The sequence below is a fragment of the Buteo buteo genome, chromosome 7 (genome assembly GCF_964188355.1).
Source record: "Buteo buteo chromosome 7, bButBut1.hap1.1, whole genome shotgun sequence".
Taxonomy (NCBI): domain Eukaryota; kingdom Metazoa; phylum Chordata; class Aves; order Accipitriformes; family Accipitridae; genus Buteo; species Buteo buteo.
In genome coordinates, this window is record NC_134177.1 from 45640545 (window position 1) to 45660258 (window position 19714).

The 19714-nt window shown below is 57.6% G+C and overlaps 1 protein-coding gene across 1 annotated transcript; it reads left to right on the forward strand.

Annotated features, from left to right (window-relative positions):
* Positions 1-4112: 4112 nt before the first annotated feature.
* On the forward strand, positions 4113-18172 carry DUSP14 (dual specificity phosphatase 14). The gene is made up of 3 exons (XM_075032993.1): positions 4113-4299; positions 15141-15239; positions 16757-18172. The coding sequence occupies exon 3, from the start codon at positions 16875-16877 to the stop codon at positions 17469-17471; it is 597 nt and encodes a 198-aa protein (XP_074889094.1). The 5' UTR covers positions 4113-4299; positions 15141-15239; positions 16757-16874; the 3' UTR covers positions 17472-18172.
* The last annotated feature ends 1542 nt before the right edge of the window (positions 18173-19714 follow it).

A 19714-nucleotide genomic window follows, 5' to 3' on the forward strand; every position in this document is an offset into this window, starting at 1 on the left:
CGGCCCCGTGAATCTGAGCACCCGGTGGATTTGGAAACGGTCACGCAGCCTCGTGGCCGACTGCGCCCCAGCCACGTCCCGGGAGCCCCTAAGCCAAAATCTCCCCCTTCCCCAGGGAACTCGGGGTTGGGATGCGCTACCCTCTCTGCTCCTTGTGCCACTGGAAAGCAAACAAAAATCCTGCCGCGTTGCGACATCCCCCTGCGTCCCCAGAGAGGCCTCCGGTGACCCCCATTTGGCCACTTGAATCGCACGCGGTGACCTAAAGCTCGGGTTTTGTTTTCCCCCATTAACAAGCCATAGCCCGAGTGCCTGCTCAGGGATCTCTGCTCCGCGCTGTCACCTCGCATTGAACGAGAGGTGGCCGATGGCTCCGCGGCTGGATTTATCCCCAGAACATGACTCGCTGCCTCCCGCGGGTCCCTGCTGCCGTCAGGGAGGCGAGGAGGAGAAGGCAGCACCCCAAAACCATGCCGCAGCTCTTCCGAACGCCGTGAAGGTGCTGTTCGGCTGGGACACGAGTGCTGCCGGGACGGTCAGTGCCTGTTGCTCCGTGGTTTGACCACCCCGGGATGCAGTTGTTGCTACCAAAAACCAGGAGGTCCCACGTCCCTGGGCTTTTTGGCATCACGTGGGGACCTTTTTTTTGCATCACGCCCGAGCAGGCGGCCGAAGGCGGGGAAAAGTAAACTCTGGCGTAGCCATGGAAACTGGAGAGGATGGATAGATGGATGGCGGCGGATCCCTGCACACGCGTGTGCCACAAGCAGCCTTCTGCTCCCCACTCAGCCGGCCTGCGTGACCCTGCAGCTGCTGCCGATCACAGAGCGTGGCAGGAAAACACCCGGGTGATTAAGCTAATAGCCCTAATGACCAGCTAATAGACTGCGGGCCAGACGCGCCCTTTGGGAACGCGCCCAGGACTGCACCTTGCTGCGCTCACCCCAGCACGCCGGGTGCGTATCTGCCAGGCTGGGCTGTGGTAAGGTGGGTTTGAGCCCCTCCAAAGCCATCGCCCCCAAAGGTGCCACGGGGTGTAATCGAGAGGGTCCGGTCCCGCTTCAAGCATCTTGTCCCTACACGGTCTTCGTAACTCTTCTGCACGGATTCCTATGGGAAGGGGGGGGAACCTGCCCACAAGATGACTTCTGTCTTACAGGAGAGCTGCTGCTGCCCTGCACAACCTGGACCATGCTTCACGGGAGAGCGGGCTGCCTTCCTGGGGCAGGGGACCCTCGTGGTCCCACCCGCCCTTCCGTGCATCCATTCTGGCCGAAACGGCTTTTTGCAGGAGGGCTGGAGGACACCAGCCTTTCAGCAGCACCCAGCCTGCCCACCGAGTGCCCCCGGGTACCCCCTTCCCCACGTTCGCTCCCAGCTGCCCACAAGCAAACCCTGTGCCGGGGCTGAGCGCGGGAAGGAGCCGACATCTCCTTTTTAGCTCCGGTACCTGCTGCGTTTGCTGCGTCCTTGGGTCAAAGGCCTCCCAAGTTTCCCTCTTTGCACCCTCAACCCACACTAAAAACACATAAAGCTCCTGGCAGGATGAAGGTTAAAAGCGCAAGTTACACCAGCATTAAAAACGTACGTCCGCAGTTGGGCGAGTAGTTAAGAACTGTCTGGGATGCGCAGCTAGGGCTGTGCAAGAGCCTATTCCTCATTTAATGACGGTCAAATGAGGGGGAAATGAGGGGTTTAGATGCTTGGGGAGGAAATGCCACAGGTTGCTGAGTCTGCCACCCAAACCCCATCCTCATCGTTCCCTACGCTGCCCGTGGCCGACGTTACCCCAGGCAGCACTGCAAGGGCTCCGAGCCCCCTCGAGCCCAGCTCCCGAGGAGACACCCCCGGAGGTTCAGCCGTCTCTCAGCTTCTCAGTAGACTTGAGATCACCCGAGGGTTCATCTCTGCCCCGAGATGGTGCAGCTCCACGGAAGGCGGCAGAGGAAGAGCAGAGGAGAGCTGATGCAACGTGGAGGCAAAGCAAACCTCGAGCTTGCAGAGCCGAAATCCTTACATTTTCATTTTTTGGCCTTTTGAGGTTTTCTTAATTTGTCTATTTTTGTTCCTCGCCCACCTCCGCGCTGAGTGTGACGAGAGCCTTCGCTGGAGAGGCAGGGTTTTAAGGAAGAGCGCTGGCTGTTACAAAGCAGCGAGGCTCTTGGAAAAACAGCCTCTGGAGCAATAAACAGATTTGGTGCTGAGGGCTGTGAGGGATGGCTCCATCTGGGCTGCTGAGTCATGAAACCTGCTGAAGTGAGATACAAGCCAGAGGGCTCGGGGTAGGGGAAGCTTCCTATTAGGGATTTTTGCTATTTCAGTCTGAACGTGCGACAACAAAACCAGAAATCGGAGAAAAGCGGGCCGGGCTGGTGACGCTTCACTCCAGCAGCCAGGGGGTTAAAGTAGAGGCTGCCTTCCTCCTCCTCCTCCTCCTCCTCTCCCCAGTGCCAGGCAGCCTTGTCCCATCCCTGCCATGGTGGTGAGGTGGGTGGGAGCAGACCCTTCCACCTCAGCCCGACGGTTTCCAGCCGAAGCCAAACTCTCCCCTTTGCCGTGCGGGTCCCCCTGCCCACACCACGCCTCCGTGGGGACCCCAGCCCACCCTCCCGCTGCCAAGGGACCACGGTGCCCACGAGGGGCAACGGGAGCGAGGGGGTCCCCGGGTCACCCTCCTTCCTTCACCCAGGTTCCCAGCACAGGGAGGAGAGAGCAGCAGCTATGGCTTGGGGACATCCCGAGTCCACCAAAACCAGGCTTGGCTCTCTCTTCTAGGGTGTCCCCCTCCCCACTGGGCACCCACCTCGTCCCCACAGGAACTCTGGCACGTCCTCATCCCCAAAGGGACCCCACCATGTCCCCACACACGCTGGCAGGTTCCCCGTGGGGACATGATATGTCCCATCCATCACAGGGACCCCACTATGCCCCTCCATGGACCCTGCCACATCCTTGTCCCCAGAGGAGCCCCACCATGTCCCCACAGGGACCCCACCATGTCCCCAGACACTCTGCCGGGGACCCCATGAGGACACAACATGTCCCATCCCTAACAGGGACCCTGCCACATGCCCGTCCCCACAGGGACTCCACCGTGACCCCACATACGCTGGCAGGCTCCCCACAGGGACATGACGTGTCCCATCCCTAACAGGGACCCCACCATGCCCGCTGCCACATCCCCGTCCCCAGAGGAACCCCACTGTGTCCCCAGACACTCTGCCAGGGACCCTGTGGGGACACAACATGTCCCATCCCTAACAGGGACCCCCTAACAAACAGGGACCCTGCCACATCCCCGTCCCCAGAGGAACACCACCATGTCCCCACAGGGACCCCACCGTGTCCCCACACAGGCTGGCAGGTTCCCCACAGGGACATGACGTGTCCCATCCCTAACAGGGACCCCACCATGCCCCTCCATGGACCCTGCCACATCCCTGTCCCCAAAGGAACCCCACTGTGTCCCCAGAGGGACCCCACCGTGTCCCCACACACGCTGGCAGGGATGCTGTGGGGACACGACATGTCCCATCCCTAACAGGGACCCCACCATGCCCTTCCATGGACCCTGCCACATCCTTGTCCCCAGAGGAACCCCACTGTGTCCCCACAGGGACCCCACCGTGTCCCCACACACGCTGGCAGGCTCCCTGTGGGGACTTGACATGTCCCATCCCTAACAGGGACCCTGCCACATCCCCGTCCCCAGAGGAACCCCACCGTGTCCCCAAAGGGACCCCACCGTGTCGTGTCCCCACACAGGCTGGCAGGGACCCCGTGGGGACGCGACATGTCCCATCCCTAACAGGGACCCCCTAACAAACGCGGACCCTGCCCCACCCCCGTCCCCAGAGGAACCCCACCGTGTCCCCACAGGGACCCGACACCTCCCACCCCTAACACAGACCCCACCATGCCCCTCCACGCCCCCCCCCCTTCCCGGGGGGACCCCCGCTGATCCCCACACCCCCACGGGGTGTCCCCCCCTCACCGAAGACGGTCATCTCCCCCCCCCCCCCCCCCCCGCGGCCCGGTGCGGCGGCGGCGCCTTTAAGGCTGGGCCGGGCGCCAGCTGCCTCCGCCCGGGGGCAGAGCCGGGCGGGCCGGGCCCCGCCGTCGCCTGGTAACCGCCGCTCGGCGGGCGGAGGGCGGCCCCGGCAGCGCCGCGGTCAGGTGGCAGCCCCGCCGGGGGAGACGGAGCCCGGCTGCCGACCGATAAAAGAACAAGTCCTGCCCCGCCGGACCGCGGCCGGGAGGGAAGCGCGGAGCCGCCGCCAGCGCCGAGGAGGAGCCATGGTGAGAGCGGGCCTCGCCGAGGTGGGGACGGGGAGGGGGGGGAGAGGCGCCCGCCCGGGCCTCTGCCGGCAGGGGAGGCGGTGGGCGAGGGAGCCGCGGGGGTTGTCGTGCCCCCCACACCACCCCCCCCGCGGCAGCCGGCCTTCCCCGCCGCCCCGATGCTGCTTGGGTGTTATTTACGGCTCCGTCCTGGGCAACGGAGCTTCAAGTGTCTTTTTCCCGGGAGGGCTTCTGCCTGGGAGACCACCGGACCCCCCCCCCCCCCCAGCCCCTCATCGTGGCCTCGGGTCTGCCCGGGCGGAGGGGGCAGCGCTGCTCCTTCATCCCACGGAGGGGGTGTGGGGGGGGGGATGCCCACCCACCCTTCCACGCCGGGGCTGTACCGCTGGGAGAGCGGATCAGGCCCCCCCCCCACCCCCCAAAACCCGCACAGAGGGGCTGGACGCAAACCCCCGCGGCCTTCGGTCGGTGGTCGTGGCGAGGGTCAGGGTCGGGACAGCGATCCGGTGTCCGGAGAGGGTGCTGGCTGCGGTGGGACGGTGCTGAGCACCCAAGGGGTCTTGGCCAGAAGGTGCCCAAAAGAACAGGACAAGGCAAAAAATAAAAACCCGGTCGCGGGTGGTTAAACGCCGAGCAAAGCTGGCTGGAGAGAGGGACCGACTCGCTTCAGATCCGCACCGCAACAGCCGAGCGCGGAGGTCGGGTGTTTTCCTCGACGTGGAAAACAACCCTCAGCCCGCACCGCGCTCCTGGCAGCGCCGGAGCGGAGCGAGCATCCCTCCCGTCGGGGTGCACCCCCCCGGCTGGCGGAGCACCCCGGTGCCTGCAAACCCCGGCGCGTGCCTGTGGCCGGCCGGCCTCAAAACCGAACCGGTTGCGTGCCGCGGCCCTTGACTCAGCTCCGAAGTAGCTGCTTTGAGCAACACTAGTAATCAATGAGCGGCATTTGGCTGTAGGGAGATTGGGAAGGATTATAACCTGTTCGACTGGGCAGCAAATGAGTCTTTTATTCTGAAGCTCCGAGTATTGACAGATGTCCTAATATCATGTTGCAAGTTCAGTTTATCCCTGATGCCACTGCCACAGGAATGGTGGAGGGATTAGCACCGACAAAACACTGTTTTCCCTTACCATACACCGGATCAGCTGGCCCTGCTCTGGCAGGGAGCAGATTCCTCCCCGAGGCCTCCCCATCCGCCTCGGTGCGTGCCGCGTTCCGGCTGGCTGGGACGGGCTCTGTAGCACTCCAGTTCCCAAGCAAGGAAAAACAAGTGTCCCCAGTTTGGAGAGCGCGTGCCATTCCCCACCGGCAGAGATCTGCTGCCATGACTTGGCTAACGCGACCCTGGTGAACGTCAGGAGGGGAGCAGTAATGCAGCAGGTTTTAATCGATTTACGCCTAGAAGGTATGAACAGGCAGCTCTGCCTGTCCTTCCTGCCCCCGAGGGCTCGCCTGGGTCCCGGACGGGGGCATGCACGTCCCATCCTTCCTCCAGAAGGAAAGGTGAAATCCCAGGGATTTCATCCAAGCCCTCGCTGCTCTGCGATGCCTGCTCTGGGCTCTGGCGCTGCTTCCTTGTTGGTCAGGGCAATATTGACATTTGCATGGCTTAATTCAGTACCTGATCCCAGCTGGAATCTCAGAGCTGGAAAGGCAGAGAACTCACGCTGCTCGAGTGCTAGAAATGTACAGGGTGTGGGGGATAAATCTTCTGTCTAAACCAGACGTTACGGGAGGGAGGAAAGAAATGCAGAAGCCTAAACAAGAAAGTCTCAAACAGACCTCTGTTCTGAGAGTCGGTACCAGCTTTGTCCCAGGGAACCAGCCACGTGGCACATCTGGGCATCCAGGCAGAAGTCAGGGATGAGGAGGGGGAAAAGGCATCCGGGCAAGGCAGCGGGTACCGGGAGCAGCTTTGCTCCTGCTCACCGTGCGCTGGCCCCAGCAGACCCATCCACACAAGGCTGTTCATCAGCACAACCAAAAAGCCTTCCAGGCTTCCTGCCACCGCTGCAGGACCTTCCTTCCAGGGTGGTTTTCCCTAAAAGGTGGGAGTAACGCCTTAAACCAGGCATGGGAGCTTCTCCCAGCCCCTTTCCTCTCCAGGTACGCAACCCTCACCGCACGCATGCTGATTTATCCCTTCAAAAAAGACACGCTGAGCAACTGTAATGCAAGCAGAAATGCGACCATCTAGCAGATAAGGCTCTGGCACTTGGAAATAGCCGAGAAACCTTTGAACAGCAGCCTGGGCTCCCCAGCCGCTTGGGAATAAAGCCTTAAACTGGAAGGCAAACGTGCTGCCCACCCTTCCTCGGGCACCGCAGGGCTGGGGCTGGCTGCCCCGGCGGTGCTGCCTGCAGAGCACTCCCTGGTGCCAGCGCTACAGCTCATGGGCTAGGCTCACACAGCTACTCGCCCACTTTAAAAAAAAAAAAAAAAAAAATCAGGCAGGTTGTAGTTTCCCAGCAGGAGGGCTCAACAGGTGCCGCTGCGCTCATTCCAGCCCTGTGCCCCACAGCCGGCCACGCTGGGGTACCTGGACTGATGAGACTTAGTTTTTCCCTCTGTTGATAATATCCCACCCCACCGTACGCAGGGTGGCTGTGGGTCCCTTCCCCTCACGGGGAGGCTGAGCAGCAGCAGCTCACGGGGGCAGGAGTCCCGGTTCACGAAGGAAACTTGAATTTGGTCCGTGTCCCTTCTGCTGAGCAAAATACAGTTTCACCAAGCCTTGAGCAGACAGAGCTACGTACCAGGAGGCGAGGGGTGCTGTCCCTGTGCTGCTTACACGGGAAGCCTTCACTACCACATGTAAACTTGATTTCCAGCTAATTGATTAAAATTGGCCTCCCTTCCTGTTACCCTAAGCAACCCCATCGATGTGCTCAGAAGGTGACCTCATTCCTTACAGCTGCTGCGGGCGGGTGGCCGGGCACAGCCGACCAGCCCGTTCCCATCCTGCTTTCTCGGTGCTCTCCCTTCAGCTCTAGCTTCTTGCTTTTACTGCCCTGTGCCGAACCACTGCCCGGCCTTGGAAAGCGTGGGCAGCCCCTGCCTGCCTGCCTGCAGGGGATTCCTGCGGCGGGGGCTATGTCACAGTCAGATTTACCAGGAGTGCCAGGCTTTGAGACCCCCCCCCCCCCCATCCAGAGAAGTCAGGCTCCATTCAGAGCGTGCACCCATTGGCAGTGCCCTTGGAAAAGGTCCGGGTGAGTGCCAGCATGGAAGCACCGGACAGTTTCCAGGGCACATTGCAGTGAATTTGCAGCTGCCTTCAGTTTTATGGGTTTTGAGGTGGACCGGCAGGGACAGGGCAGAGCCCAGAGCTGCTGCCCCAGTGCACAGCCCTGCCACATAAGCAAGAGTCACAGACCCGGGTGAGCCCTGCGGCGCGAGCCGAGCAGCCTCGGTCCCGGCAGGGTCACACACGAGCAAACACACCAGGTCCCTGTGTTTTGCTCAGCTAATAAGGAAGAGATTGTGTCCCTCCTGTCAGCTGTGACTGCGCAGGGCACGTCCCCAGGAAAAACAAGGCTCCATCTTGCAGCACCCCGGGAGCCGGAGCCAGGCGTGGGTCTGCTCCCCGAGCATCCCCCCAGGGTCACGCACACTCGGACACAGGGAGCAGGGGATGGAGCAGGGGAGCTTTTCTAAACTCCACCTGCAATCCAGATGCCATCAGCTGGTGCTGAAAAAAAGCTGTAGCGCTTCAGAACAGATGATATCTCCGCTCGGGGTTCAGAACCAGCCCTTGGTGTTCAGCTGAGTACAGAACTGAGGCCGCACGCAACTGTAGGATCCAGTTCGTGCCTCCTCAAGGCTTCATTGTGGTTTTTAGAGAGTGTTTCGTGCACCCTACCAGAGTTTAAGCAAGATGCGGGTGGCCACGCTACTGGCTTGTACTGGGGCCCCGCAGGTGAGCCCGGTGCCACCACCGCTCTCTCCGAGCAACTGGCACCCAGAGCACGGCGCGTTAGAGCCGGCGGCTCCGAAATAACAGACGTTGCTTTAAAAAGAAAGATGGTTTGTTTTTCTTGCATAAAATCCTCTTGCTGGTTGCCGAGGGAAGCTTGTCCCCAGAGCAGAGCAGCTGTATCATGCAGGAATTTATAAATATCAGCGTGCTCTCGGTTGCACCCGCGCCTGCTCCCTGTCTCGCCACACGCCGGCCGGGAGCAATCCCGGTGGCGAGAGGTTTTGCTCACAGCTGGCAGGATCCAGCTGTCGAGAGGAGAAGCAGCAGCCCTGCCTGTTCCCACTCCACGGCGGTGAGGAGGGGGCGGCTGCGCAGCAGGGAAGCGTGTAACGTGCCCGTGGGCAGGCTGCGCTGCCTCGCCAAGGAAATAGTGGTAGCGTGCATAAAGAGTCAGCGGAGCTGCCCCCCCTGCCTGGGAGAGGAACGCGGGCAGCCGGGGACCCTGGCCGATGGGCCAAGAAGCGTCCTCAGATGGATCCTTCCAAAAAACCTCACCACCCTTTTTTTTTTTTTTTTTTCCTGCTCCTTTGGCGCTGGGAGAATAGCACATGAGGGAGCCAGGCTTTGGCTCACAGAGCGAGGAGGGGCTGAAGGTCTGGCAGAGCACTGCTAGACATTTAGGAGCTCATCAGCTGGGCCCGTTGGGCTGATTTAGAAGTCACCAACCATAAGGCATGCCCTGATGGTCTGCAAAGCTACCCACGCATTTTGCAATTGCTCATTAATCCCACATAAATTTGCTCAGCGTATTAACCTCAGCAGCCTGGTCACAGACCGAGGCTTGGCGGTGCGATGCTCCTGCAGCGTGAGCAGAGACTGGCTGCAGGAGCGAGGATGCTGCTCCCGGGCTGTAGGAGGCAGCTGGGTGAGGCTTGCAAAGTCCTGCCCTTACCCAAGCCTGCCCACAGCACCAGGCATCCCATCCGTGCCCACGGAAGGGAGACGAGCCGTGACACAGGAGCGTCTGCTGTCACCCCTCCAAAGGCAGCGTCACAGCAGGCTGGGACAGGCTAATTAGGGTTCGTCAGCCCTGCAGCCTAGAGAGCTGGCTCAGGTCATGGGAGCTGCCTGAATTCCAGGTGTGTGGAGGAGGCAGCGCCATACCAGGGGAAACAAGACTTGGTGCTCATGGACTAAATGTGTTTGGTCTGGGGTCACTGAGCAAGGATAAGCCTGGGACCCTTTGCAGCCGTACCCTGCGAGTTTCTCGTGTAAAGGGGAGTCATGCCTGAAACGCACCACGAAAGCTTGGGGAAGTTACCAGTGTGTTCTTGCAAGTGTGGGAGACCCAGTTTGTGCTGTGTGCTGCAAGAGCAGCCAGGCCTGCTCAGAGCTTCGGGTAGACAGATTATTGTCTTGATTTAACATCTGCCAGCTTCCATCCTCTGCTCGCCTGAGAGGGTAACGCAGGCTGCAAGCAGGAATCAATCAGGGTTCGGTCTAAGCATCCTCTGTCACAGCCCGAATCACTCCACCATCCCCTCCTGCTTCCCCTTCCTTCTTTTCCGCTTGAAAACCAAACTGCTCGTCCCTTCCGTCACGAGGGTGTGCTGATGGCTCTGAACCACGCGCCCGAGAGGAGACTGTAACGGCTTCGGGAGCACATCCACGACAGCCAAAGGCAGGAAAGCAAAAACCCCAGCGGAGCAAACGGTGAGCTGCGGTCGCTGCTGTGATGCCCGGGAGAGGCGGGCCTGCCCACGGCCTCAAGCCCGCTTCAAACTCCCATGGACTCAGCACAAGCAAGACCTGACCCTGAGAACGGCCACAGTTTGTTCTCTCTGCTGAAATTTATTTTAAATGCTGTTCTCCAGTACCGTTTCTGAAGCAATTTGCTGTTCAGCCTGGCTAGGAAGAGCCCTGAGCAGGCTCATTCATTCAGCGCCTGCAGTATTGACTCTTCTCTTTACTGCAGCATTAGAGAGCATTTGTCATCTCTAAAATGAATAACTTTTCCTCTCCTGGGAAGGGGGAGAAGGCTTGCTTCAGTACTGACATTTCACACACCCAGCCCACAAACCTGCTTCGAATCCCAGATGTTGATCTGGGGATAAAACGAGGGGCTTTGGTGTCTTTGCTCTATCAGCAGAGCAGGACCTGCGACTCACCTGGTCCTCCCCACCCACAAAACTTGCCGAGTACCTCTCGGGCCGTGCCCTCCGCACCCCTCCGAGGGCCACCCTGCTCAGCCACAGCCCTCCCAGCAGTGTTAGGGCAAGAGGAGCAGAACGGCTGCCAGAAAGCCAGGGGTACCCAGCAAGCAGCAGCAAAGCTGGGAGCAGGACCAGCCGTCCCTTCCTACCCGGTGAGCTGGCTACCAAGTTGCACATCTGCAGAATTTCACCTGGTCCAGGGGAAAAAGGGCCTAGGAGATGCTCTCACCTCTGCCAGGTACCAGCTACATTGCCATGTTACTGACATACAGTCCAACACCAACTGCAAGGGACTCAAGTCTCTCAGGAACACGTCACAGCCTCCGCTCTCAAGCCAGAGGAGCCCTTAAAAAAAACCACCCAAAATAAAAAAACCCAAACCCCAAAATCAGAGAAAACCACCTAGCAGCACCAGAGTAAGAAACCAGAAGCTCAGACTTGCCACCTCACGGTCTAGAGACCAACAAGCAAGGCTCTCTCCTCCTGTCCTAGAGATCGCAGTGTATTTAACTAGTATCTGCCTCTTTACCTCTGTCTTCTGAGCTTTCAGAGGTGTTTTCAAGCCTTTCTCAGGAGGTCCAGGAAGCAGGAATGCTTTCCTGTGGGGATTTCAGCCTTTGTTAGCAGGACTGCGTTCCCAGGAACGAAAGCAAGAGAAACAAACTCCAGCTATCGCAGGATTTGGAAGAACAGAGCCATAAGCATTGCCAGCAACAACCTTTCCAAGGGACCGGACCACCCACTATGCAAACCATTAGGTCAGTATTGTTGTATTGCTTTTGAAACCCCCTTGCCTGGAGAGAAGCCGCTCTGAAGCCAGGAAATCCAGCCCAGTTGGGATACGACCCGGTGTCAAACTGGTCAACCCCACAAAGGCACACACCACCCGCCTTCCACAGGAGCGGCTACCACGGACAAAGCGCCTGCCCCTTCTCCCAGCAGACCCGACCGCAGGTGAACCACGCAGCTTAGCCTCGAGGTACAGCAGAAACAAGACCAGTGCCCGACACGAGCCAGCCAGACTTAACTGAGTGGTGGGTCTGCGGAGAGCCAGCGGATGCAGGATGAGGTCCCAGTCACGGTGGGTGCTGGAGAAGCGTCCCCTTTCCATAAACCTGCACCCAAGGACAGTGCTGGGCCAGGAGCTGTGCGGAGAGGACCTGGAGGCTTTGAAGACCAGAGTCATCTCCAGGCTGTAATTACCCACTTGCTTCCCCCACCCCTGATTAGGCAGATTAGAGAAATGGCAGAACCCACCAATCTGCCAGGAGGGAGGAGGCTGTGCTGGTCCTGCCCCTGTGTCACTAGGGCCAGGGACCCCCTGCCACCCCGGGGGGTGCCAGCCCTCCCCAGCAGCCCAGCGGGGTGAGCATATAGTGAGAGCTGGTCTTTTTGCACGGGGAAGACGAAGGGAGAGTCTAGAAAGGGATTTGCTGTGGGTCAGGGCTGTTACAAGACTAATTAATCCATTAATTGGGGTCAGCTGAGCAAACGAGGACACGGAGGCAGGAATACCTGGTTGCTACTAGCCCACCACCAGCTGGTTTTTGCCTGAAGGACCACGCTGCACCCTCTGGGAATTTCAGCCCTTTGCGGGAAACCACAACCACATCCCGTCTCCTTTGGAAGGCGCCTTTCAGCCGCTCCTTTAGAGACAGCCCCGGCTCCGACCCTTTGGCGTAAGAGCCCACGCCACCTCCCAGCACCATCTCGCAGCGTGCCGGTGAGCGCCCACGGCCCTTTCACAGGGTGACGCGTGGCGACGAGCCACCCGAGACGGGCTCCAGCACCCCGAGGACACTGACTTCAGGCTTGTGTGACCACCCCAGCCTACGCAACCGCTCAGAAACACAAACCAAGAAGAAATGGGAGGAGATGTGGTGGGTTTTTTTGGTTTGTTTTTTTTTTTTTTCTGCATGAGATGGTGCAAACTGGCTGTATCAGCGCAGCTCTCCCAGCCTCTGTGCAGAGTCTGAATGAGGCACGGCTGGACCCACAGCCAGCACCTCTCCCCGTGCCCGTGCAAGGAGCCTGTTTGCTGCTGTGCTGGCCTGTTCTGCCACTGTCCTTTGCAGGTGGCATGGCCAGGGCTGGGCTGTGTGTGCACCTCATTCAATCTTCAGCTATTTTTCTTTTTTTTTTCGCACGCAGCAACGTCTGGGAAGAGGCTTTTCACTCTTTTCCTCTCTCTCTGTGCCCCAGCACAATGACAGGAACTACCGCATGAAGAGCAACAGTGTTGGATTACAGCAGGGACGCGGCAGGATAAAGCGGGCGCGTTGAGAAAGGCAAATGGAGTTTCACGGGAGCGAAACAGCAGACTTTAGGCGAGCCTTTGTCTGAAGCTGGCTGGGGCCAGGCAGGAGGGTTAGGAGAAGGTGCAGCTATCAGGACAGATAAGGACTCACACCTGCAAGCCTGGTGGTAGCTCCTAATCGTCAGCCAAAGGCACCGCAGCCAGCAGGCAGCCTCTGCCATCCGAGGCAGACGAGGCCCCTTTCATTTTCAGGCTCCCTGCAAGCCGGCAGCTGCTCAGCCTGGTATGTGTGGGCAGGAGGACCGTGGCTTTGTCACATGCCTGAGACAGCATGTCGCAGTCGGTGGCATCCCAGCCAGCTCCTGCTGCGAGAGCCGTGGAACGCGGGAAGGGATGCTGGCATCTGCCCCTCTCCCTTGGTGGCTTTCCCCCCCCCCAGCATCTGCTCCTGCCCCAGCCGGCCGGGCAGCATCCTCGGCTACCGGGCATTTGGTCTGACGAGCACAGCAGTCTTATCTCTCACTTATATAAAGAATTAATCTCCAAAACATTAACTCTTTCTGGAGGAGAGCCGTTCTGGTTCGAGCAGAGGCAGTGCTGCTGGGTGTCAGCCATTTGGAGCCCCGGAGAAGTGGCGTGTAAACTGGGACACGGGACTGTGGGCACCCACCTGCGTTCCCAGCTGGCCCCAAAATCCACCCCGTTCCCCAACTGCTGCGGACAGCGGGCAGAGGTGGGACAGGCAGGCGCCTTCCTTGAGCTGCTCCTCTCTTCCCGGGGGACCAGCGCATCCCATCGGACTGACCGTCCGTCTCGGCTGCCATGCGATGCCGTCTCGGGTGGCTGCTCGGGAGCAGGCTGCACGCAGGCAGCTTGCTGCCAGCCCGCCGGCCTCGGAGTTTGCAGAGCGAGCCCAGCCTGTCACATGCAAACATCCAGATAAGTTGCTGCCTGCAAAGAGGAACCACTTTATGGAAAGCAGCAAAGCCCTTCCCAAACCGCCCCGAGGAGCGCTCCGAGTCCCCCCGCCGGGAAGCAGCTGGATCCCAGGTGCGGCAAGCGTGGACGTGGGGCAGGCGAGCGTGCTTGACCCCAAGCAGCCCCACGGGCCCCCGTGGGGGCAGAGATGTGGGTGCCCCGGTCTGCGGGATCGAAGCCAGGACACTGCTGCCCTGCTCCCAAGAGGTGCGGCAGCAGCACCCCTCGGCCTCTCCCGCCGCGCGTTTGCGGATCGCCCTCTGCTAACGTTTCCCAGCCATCTTCAAGGGCGGCGCGGTGTTTAAAAAAAAAAAAAAAATCCCGTTTGGGTTTGTCGTTTGGCCTCCGGCCGACTTGTCTCAACTCCCCAACGCCTGCCAGAGCCTCCCAGCCCGCCCTGCCTCCCGGCAGCCCTGTGCCGTTGCCGTGCCAGAACCGGCCTCTCCGTGCGAAGCCTCCCCGGCCAGCCGTCGTGCTGCACAGCCCGACCGAAGCGCCGAGACCCACCGGCCACGGCAGCCCTCCCTTCTCTGACCCCCATCTCCAAAGCCAAGCCAGCCCCTTTCCGCCTCAGTCCCCCTCCGGAGCTCAGCAAACGGTTCCTTCGTCGTGGTAAAGCCACGCGCGGGGGAAAGCGAGTCCTTTCCTCATCTCTCCCTCCACATTCCCCTGCCCTGGGGAGGGGGCACAGAGCAGCCACCGGCCCCTCGCTGTCAGCCCCGCTGTGCTGGAAATGGCCCACGGATGAGCTGTGGTAAAGCAGGGAGGGTCTGCCTTGCTCAGAGCCATTTTGGGGGGGGCGCAGACATTACTCTCCCTCTCCCATCGTCCGGCAGCGTTTCCCAACAGGCAGCTGCTTCACTTTGGTGACTTGTCTTATTTCTGGTCTGAGTGGAGAAATAAAAGAAAGGGATGCTGTCCCCATCCTCCGCTTTCCAGGAGCAAGATGCTGTGGCTCATGGCACCAGCTCTGCCCCTTCTCGTTTGCCCCTGTAATTCCAGCAGTGCCTCGGGGAACAGGACCAGGTAGCAGAGCCCCGGCAGAAAGGCTCCCAGGAGTGTGCTTTAGGCACCGTCGGAAGAAACGCAGACCTGCACCAGCTGTCTGGGACTAGGCGAGCGTCTTGGCGGATGCTAAAGGAGATGTTAGAGCAAATTAATTACTTAAACTATTTAATTTTTTTTTTTTGAGTCATGACTTTTGTGCCAGCCTCAGATTCCTCTGGGCCTACCCTGATTTTGAATGCTGTGTTGGCAGCAATTGGTGGCATTACGCTGCCGGCAGCAAGTGCCTTCCGAAGGCCTCCGTCTCTCCCAGGGGAGCGGGCAGGGAAGCCGTAGTCCTCCCTCTCCATTCTTGGACAACCACCTAAATTGGGTGGCTTAAATGTACCTCAGCGGAGGAGGCTGCCTGGTGTCCTGTTTGGGTCCAGCACAGATCCCAGTAAAGCCCATGCTCTCTTCTCTCCCCAGCTCAGCGTTGGACACGCTCTATGAGACATCCCAGCTTCAGCAGCCCACAGCATCCGTGTGCCGGTCGGTGATTTGGAGGAGGACAGTTTGTTACTGAGCGTAAGTGCCTGAATCCTTTGCATTGTCAGTAACGGGTACTGGAGAGCAGAGATTTCCCCTGCTCAAAGGACTTTATTCCTTTGAAAAAAACATGCCTTTCATTGCTGCTCCAGCTGGGTGACTGCAGTGGGGGTGTCCGCAGGGGAAGCCGAGCACTCACAGCTGCAGCAAGAATCTTGTTGGGGCATGAACTCTTGCAGCACCAGCACTTTGGGCCCCTGGTTTCAGGAGCTGCTCAAGTAGCTGCCAGCAGGGAACAAGCCACAGAGGAGACTGTGTTATGCTCATTAAGTTACCGTACTGCAAAGCCATGCCAAAAATCCGCTGCCAGCATTACCAGCCACTGCTGAGACCTGCCGGTGTTTCCCGGAGCGCGGGATGCAGATGGCTGCACTGTCGAGCCAGGGCCAGGGAAGCCACAGTCGGGGTCTCTCAGCCCTTTGAGGACTCTCTGGCCGGGAGAGTTAACTGCTGGAGGGACAGACACCCTCTCACCCAAGGCACTGAGCATTCCCCAGATCCCCTCCCCACGGTGCCCAGTGACACTTTGGTGGGCTCAGACGTACCTGGGCAGAGCAGGGAGTCCCCAGCCCGCGCGGACCGGAGCCTCTCCCGCGGCCCGTCTCTAGTTAGAGAACGCACAGCTAAAAGGGACTGGCAAATTATTAATGTGCCGGGGCTCGTCCTCTTGCTTGCAGCTTCTCCACTGGCTTCAGAGAAGTCCTAAAGAAGTAGGGGAAATAAAAGCAGGGGTCCTTCCCGGGAGCCACAGCGGAGGCAGCCGGGGATGCGTGGTTTACGCAGGCGAAGCCAAGCCTTCGCAGAGCGTGTCATTCTCCAAAGCATTAGTCAGTCATTAAAGCAGCAGGAAAAGAGCCTCCCTTGTCCCAGCCTCTGCTTCGGTTTTACTCCCAGCTTCTGACATAACCAGGTCACTCTTTCCACACTTCCCCTGCCTAGATGAGAGCCGATGACTGATCTGGATGGACATGACTCACTGCCTTTTCTAATGAGCAACCTTCCTCTGTTGATGTACTTTGGCAGGGCCTTTCACATACCTAAAAAAGGAGAAGGGTGGCATTGGGGAGAGGGCAGGGTAATCTAAATTGCTGGCATCTGCATCCAGCCCGAGTGAGCTGTTTCTCACCATCCCTTTGGACTCCGGCCAGTTGTGAAGTTGCTGTTTTTGAGCATGGGAGAGGCATAGCTAATCTTCCACGTGCTAATCCCGGTGAAATGCTGTCCGGGCCCACAGGTAGGCTGCCTAAACCCTCGACAAGTAATTGGAGCTAATTAGGCTGGAAGATTTTTTTTGCTTAATATCTGTCCAGGCAATGCCTAGGGGCCCCGTGGTAATAAGCACTGTGCAAACCCAGAACCACCTTACCCCACGGAGGTTTGCCAGTAGGAGGTTGTCCAGGCCACAGCAGGGTGAGTTGGGTTTTCCTGTTCTCTTGCATAGACACGGTCTCATCGGACAGCTGTCCCACTCATGTGGAGTTGCTTGTGTTTTGCAGTGACTAAGCGGAGGAAGCTCTTGCTGTCCTAGCACCACCGGGCCAGACAATCCTTCCCTTGGCTGAAGATCCCGTTGGATCTCTTCCCATAATGGAAGCGTGAGTGCCAAGATCCTCCATGACCTCCAGAAGCCACAACTCCTTACCGAGAACTCTGATGGCTCCACGAATGCTTTCTGAAGGTGCCCTTGGGGGCATCGCCCAAATCACCCCCTCGCTGTACCTGAGCCGGGGCAGCGTCGCCTCCAACCGGCACCTGCTCCTCTCCCGGGGAATCACCTGCATCATCAATGCGACCATCGAGATTCCCAATTTTAACTGGCCCCAGTTTGAATACGTGAAAGTGCCTTTGGCTGACATGCCCAACGCCCCCATCTCCCTGTACTTCGACAGCGTCGCCGACAAGATAAACAGCGTGGCGCGGAAGCACGGGGCCACCTTAGTCCATTGTGCCGCCGGCGTGAGCAGGTCGGCCACCCTCTGCATCGCCTACCTGATGAAGTACCATAAGGTGTCCCTCTTTGAGGCATACAACTGGGTCAAATCGAGACGCCCTGTTATACGCCCCAACGTGGGCTTCTGGAGGCAACTGATAGACTACGAGAGGAAGCTCTTTGGGAAGACGACGGTTAAAATGGTACAGACACCATATGGCATCATCCCAGACGTTTACGAGAGAGAGAGGAGACCCCTGATGCCTTACTGGGGAATTTAATGTGACTGCAGACAGGAAGCACAACAGAAGGGACGAGCTGTTCTGAGTCGACCAGACTGGAGACATTCCCTTCTCCTTCTACAGCCAACTTTGGTTCTTTACCATACAGCAGAACCTCAACTAATTCTCACCTCACTAACCTGCAAGGCCAACAATTCCCTTCAAAGCATTTCTCTCTACAGGGATTCCCCCATCCGCATTTCTCTGATTTAGCAGAATGAGGTCTCCTTATAAGTTTCTTCCTTTCATAAAGCCTCCCTCCCTTTTTTAGTCAGTTTATTAGTATCCTATGAGGAAAGGCCTAAAAGGCATTTGGCAGAGTTAATGAACAAAGTGCGCTTTGTGATGCGGTAGCCTGGATATTTCGTTAATAGCTTGTTTGCTTCCTTGCAAAATCCTGTAGTGGCTAGGGAGCGGCACTAGCACAGAACGAGCGAGGTCCTACTGTACAGCCCTGGGTTTTTCAAGAGCCAGGAAGGCAGGCGTGCAGGGTTGTGGTGCTAGTGCTGGTGTTTTCTTTAACATCCGTAGTGACTCTCAGTATATAGTGTTTGAGATCTTTAGTCAGCTCTTAATCTGTATTAAAAGTTAAAAAAAAAAAAAAAAAAAAAAAAAAAAAAAGAGTGAAGTCAGTCCGTGTCGGCCACAAGTAAAATAAAATTTGAATAATTCAAATCAAATAAATACAAGATCCTTTTTCACTCATTCCATGCCAGGGCAATAGTCCTGGAACACACTTACACTACTGAAAAATGCTGGTGTTTTTTGTGGGTGGAAAGTAAACAGAGATCTTGTCCAAATGTGGCTCAAGACCGAAGCGAGAGGTTAACCCTCCCCGCACTGGACAGCCAAAGACATGTTTAGGAAACTTGTGTGTGCATGGCCACCTTCCAAAGGGGCTGGGCTGTGTTTTCTAATATTCAATCAACCAGTAAATTGGAAGTAGGTAAATCCGCTTGATTACTTAGCTCTAAGTATGGTCGTGATCTGCCTTAGCCCATTTCTAAATCACTTCATTATGTCCTTAAGGTTATGCTGCATTCTAGAATTATTCTGCGCAAAATGGCGATCTGTTCAACCTCCCGGACAAGGATGGCTTTAACGGAGAAGGCTTTGCCTTGTTCTGTGTGTGACAAGAACGATTCCAACCGGAGACGTGGGAGAAGCCTTTCTGTGGCGTAGCCACTGCCTCCTGGACGTCGCTCCTCTCCCTGCAGATGGGAAGGGACTGGTTTTGTTGAAGCGTAACTGGACCACCAGGACAGCAAGGCAAGTCCATTCCTCGATGAGACATTTGTGTCCTCTGTTGCATCTCTGAAGGAGGAATACGCAGATTGCTGGATGCCGAGATAGCTATCTGATTTAAATGAGATTCTATACTTGTAAAAAAAAAAAAAAAAATCAATAAAGATTAAACAAGAACATGTGTTGGTTTCCTATTCAGGACTGTGCTAATGTGTCTCAAGTAACTGCGAGAACATGGTGTAATACTGAGCAGTGGCTTTAAACAAATCTGGACCTCAGTCTTGAGAAAAATACTGTGATCTGTTCCCATCACTTGGCTAATCAGTTTACAATCCGTCCAGGTGTCCTGCAATTCCTGGTCCTCATCACAAAAGCCAGGCATTTAATTTGGCTATTTCAAAATTTTTATCTTCTGAAATCCTAGCTGAACAGCTGAGGTTTTAAGGAACAGTAGACGTGGTTAAAGTTTTTCTCCAAGCTGAACCACACTGGTTGAGGATTGCAGCACAAGTAGGTTTCTGGTTTCCCCAGACTAAAAGCCACAAGGGCTGAAATACTGTTATCGCTGATACAAAACTGCACAAATGGCCTCAACCTCATGTGGATCATGAGTAAAACCAGATCTGGTTGGAATAAAAGTCTAGATCAGAGTGAATTTGATACAGAGGCTTTGACCGGCTCTGACCCAGAATTTTCAAATTTACCACAGAGATAGGAGTTTTACCAGACTGGGCAAATGCCACTTTCTTATACTCACCAGGGGAAGGAAACGGTGCTCTGTAATTTCCAGGCTCCAGTTAGAGGTCCACAAGGTCAGCGAGGACTGCTGTAGGAGTTCACAGACTCCAAATTAGGCCCAAGGCCACTTACTGGGGGGGCTTGGTGGCACGCGGGCACAAGAGAGCTCTCTCAACCCCTACGGGCATGGAAGTCACGAGGTTGGCCATAGCTTCGTTAATGCCAAACCTGCGCACGGAGACACCGCTATGAAAGGAGTT

Coding starts and splice junctions, on each gene's coding strand:
- DUSP14 (XM_075032993.1), top strand. CDS start 16,875: ATGACCTCCAGAAGCCACAACTCCTTACCGAGAACTCTGATGGCTCCA.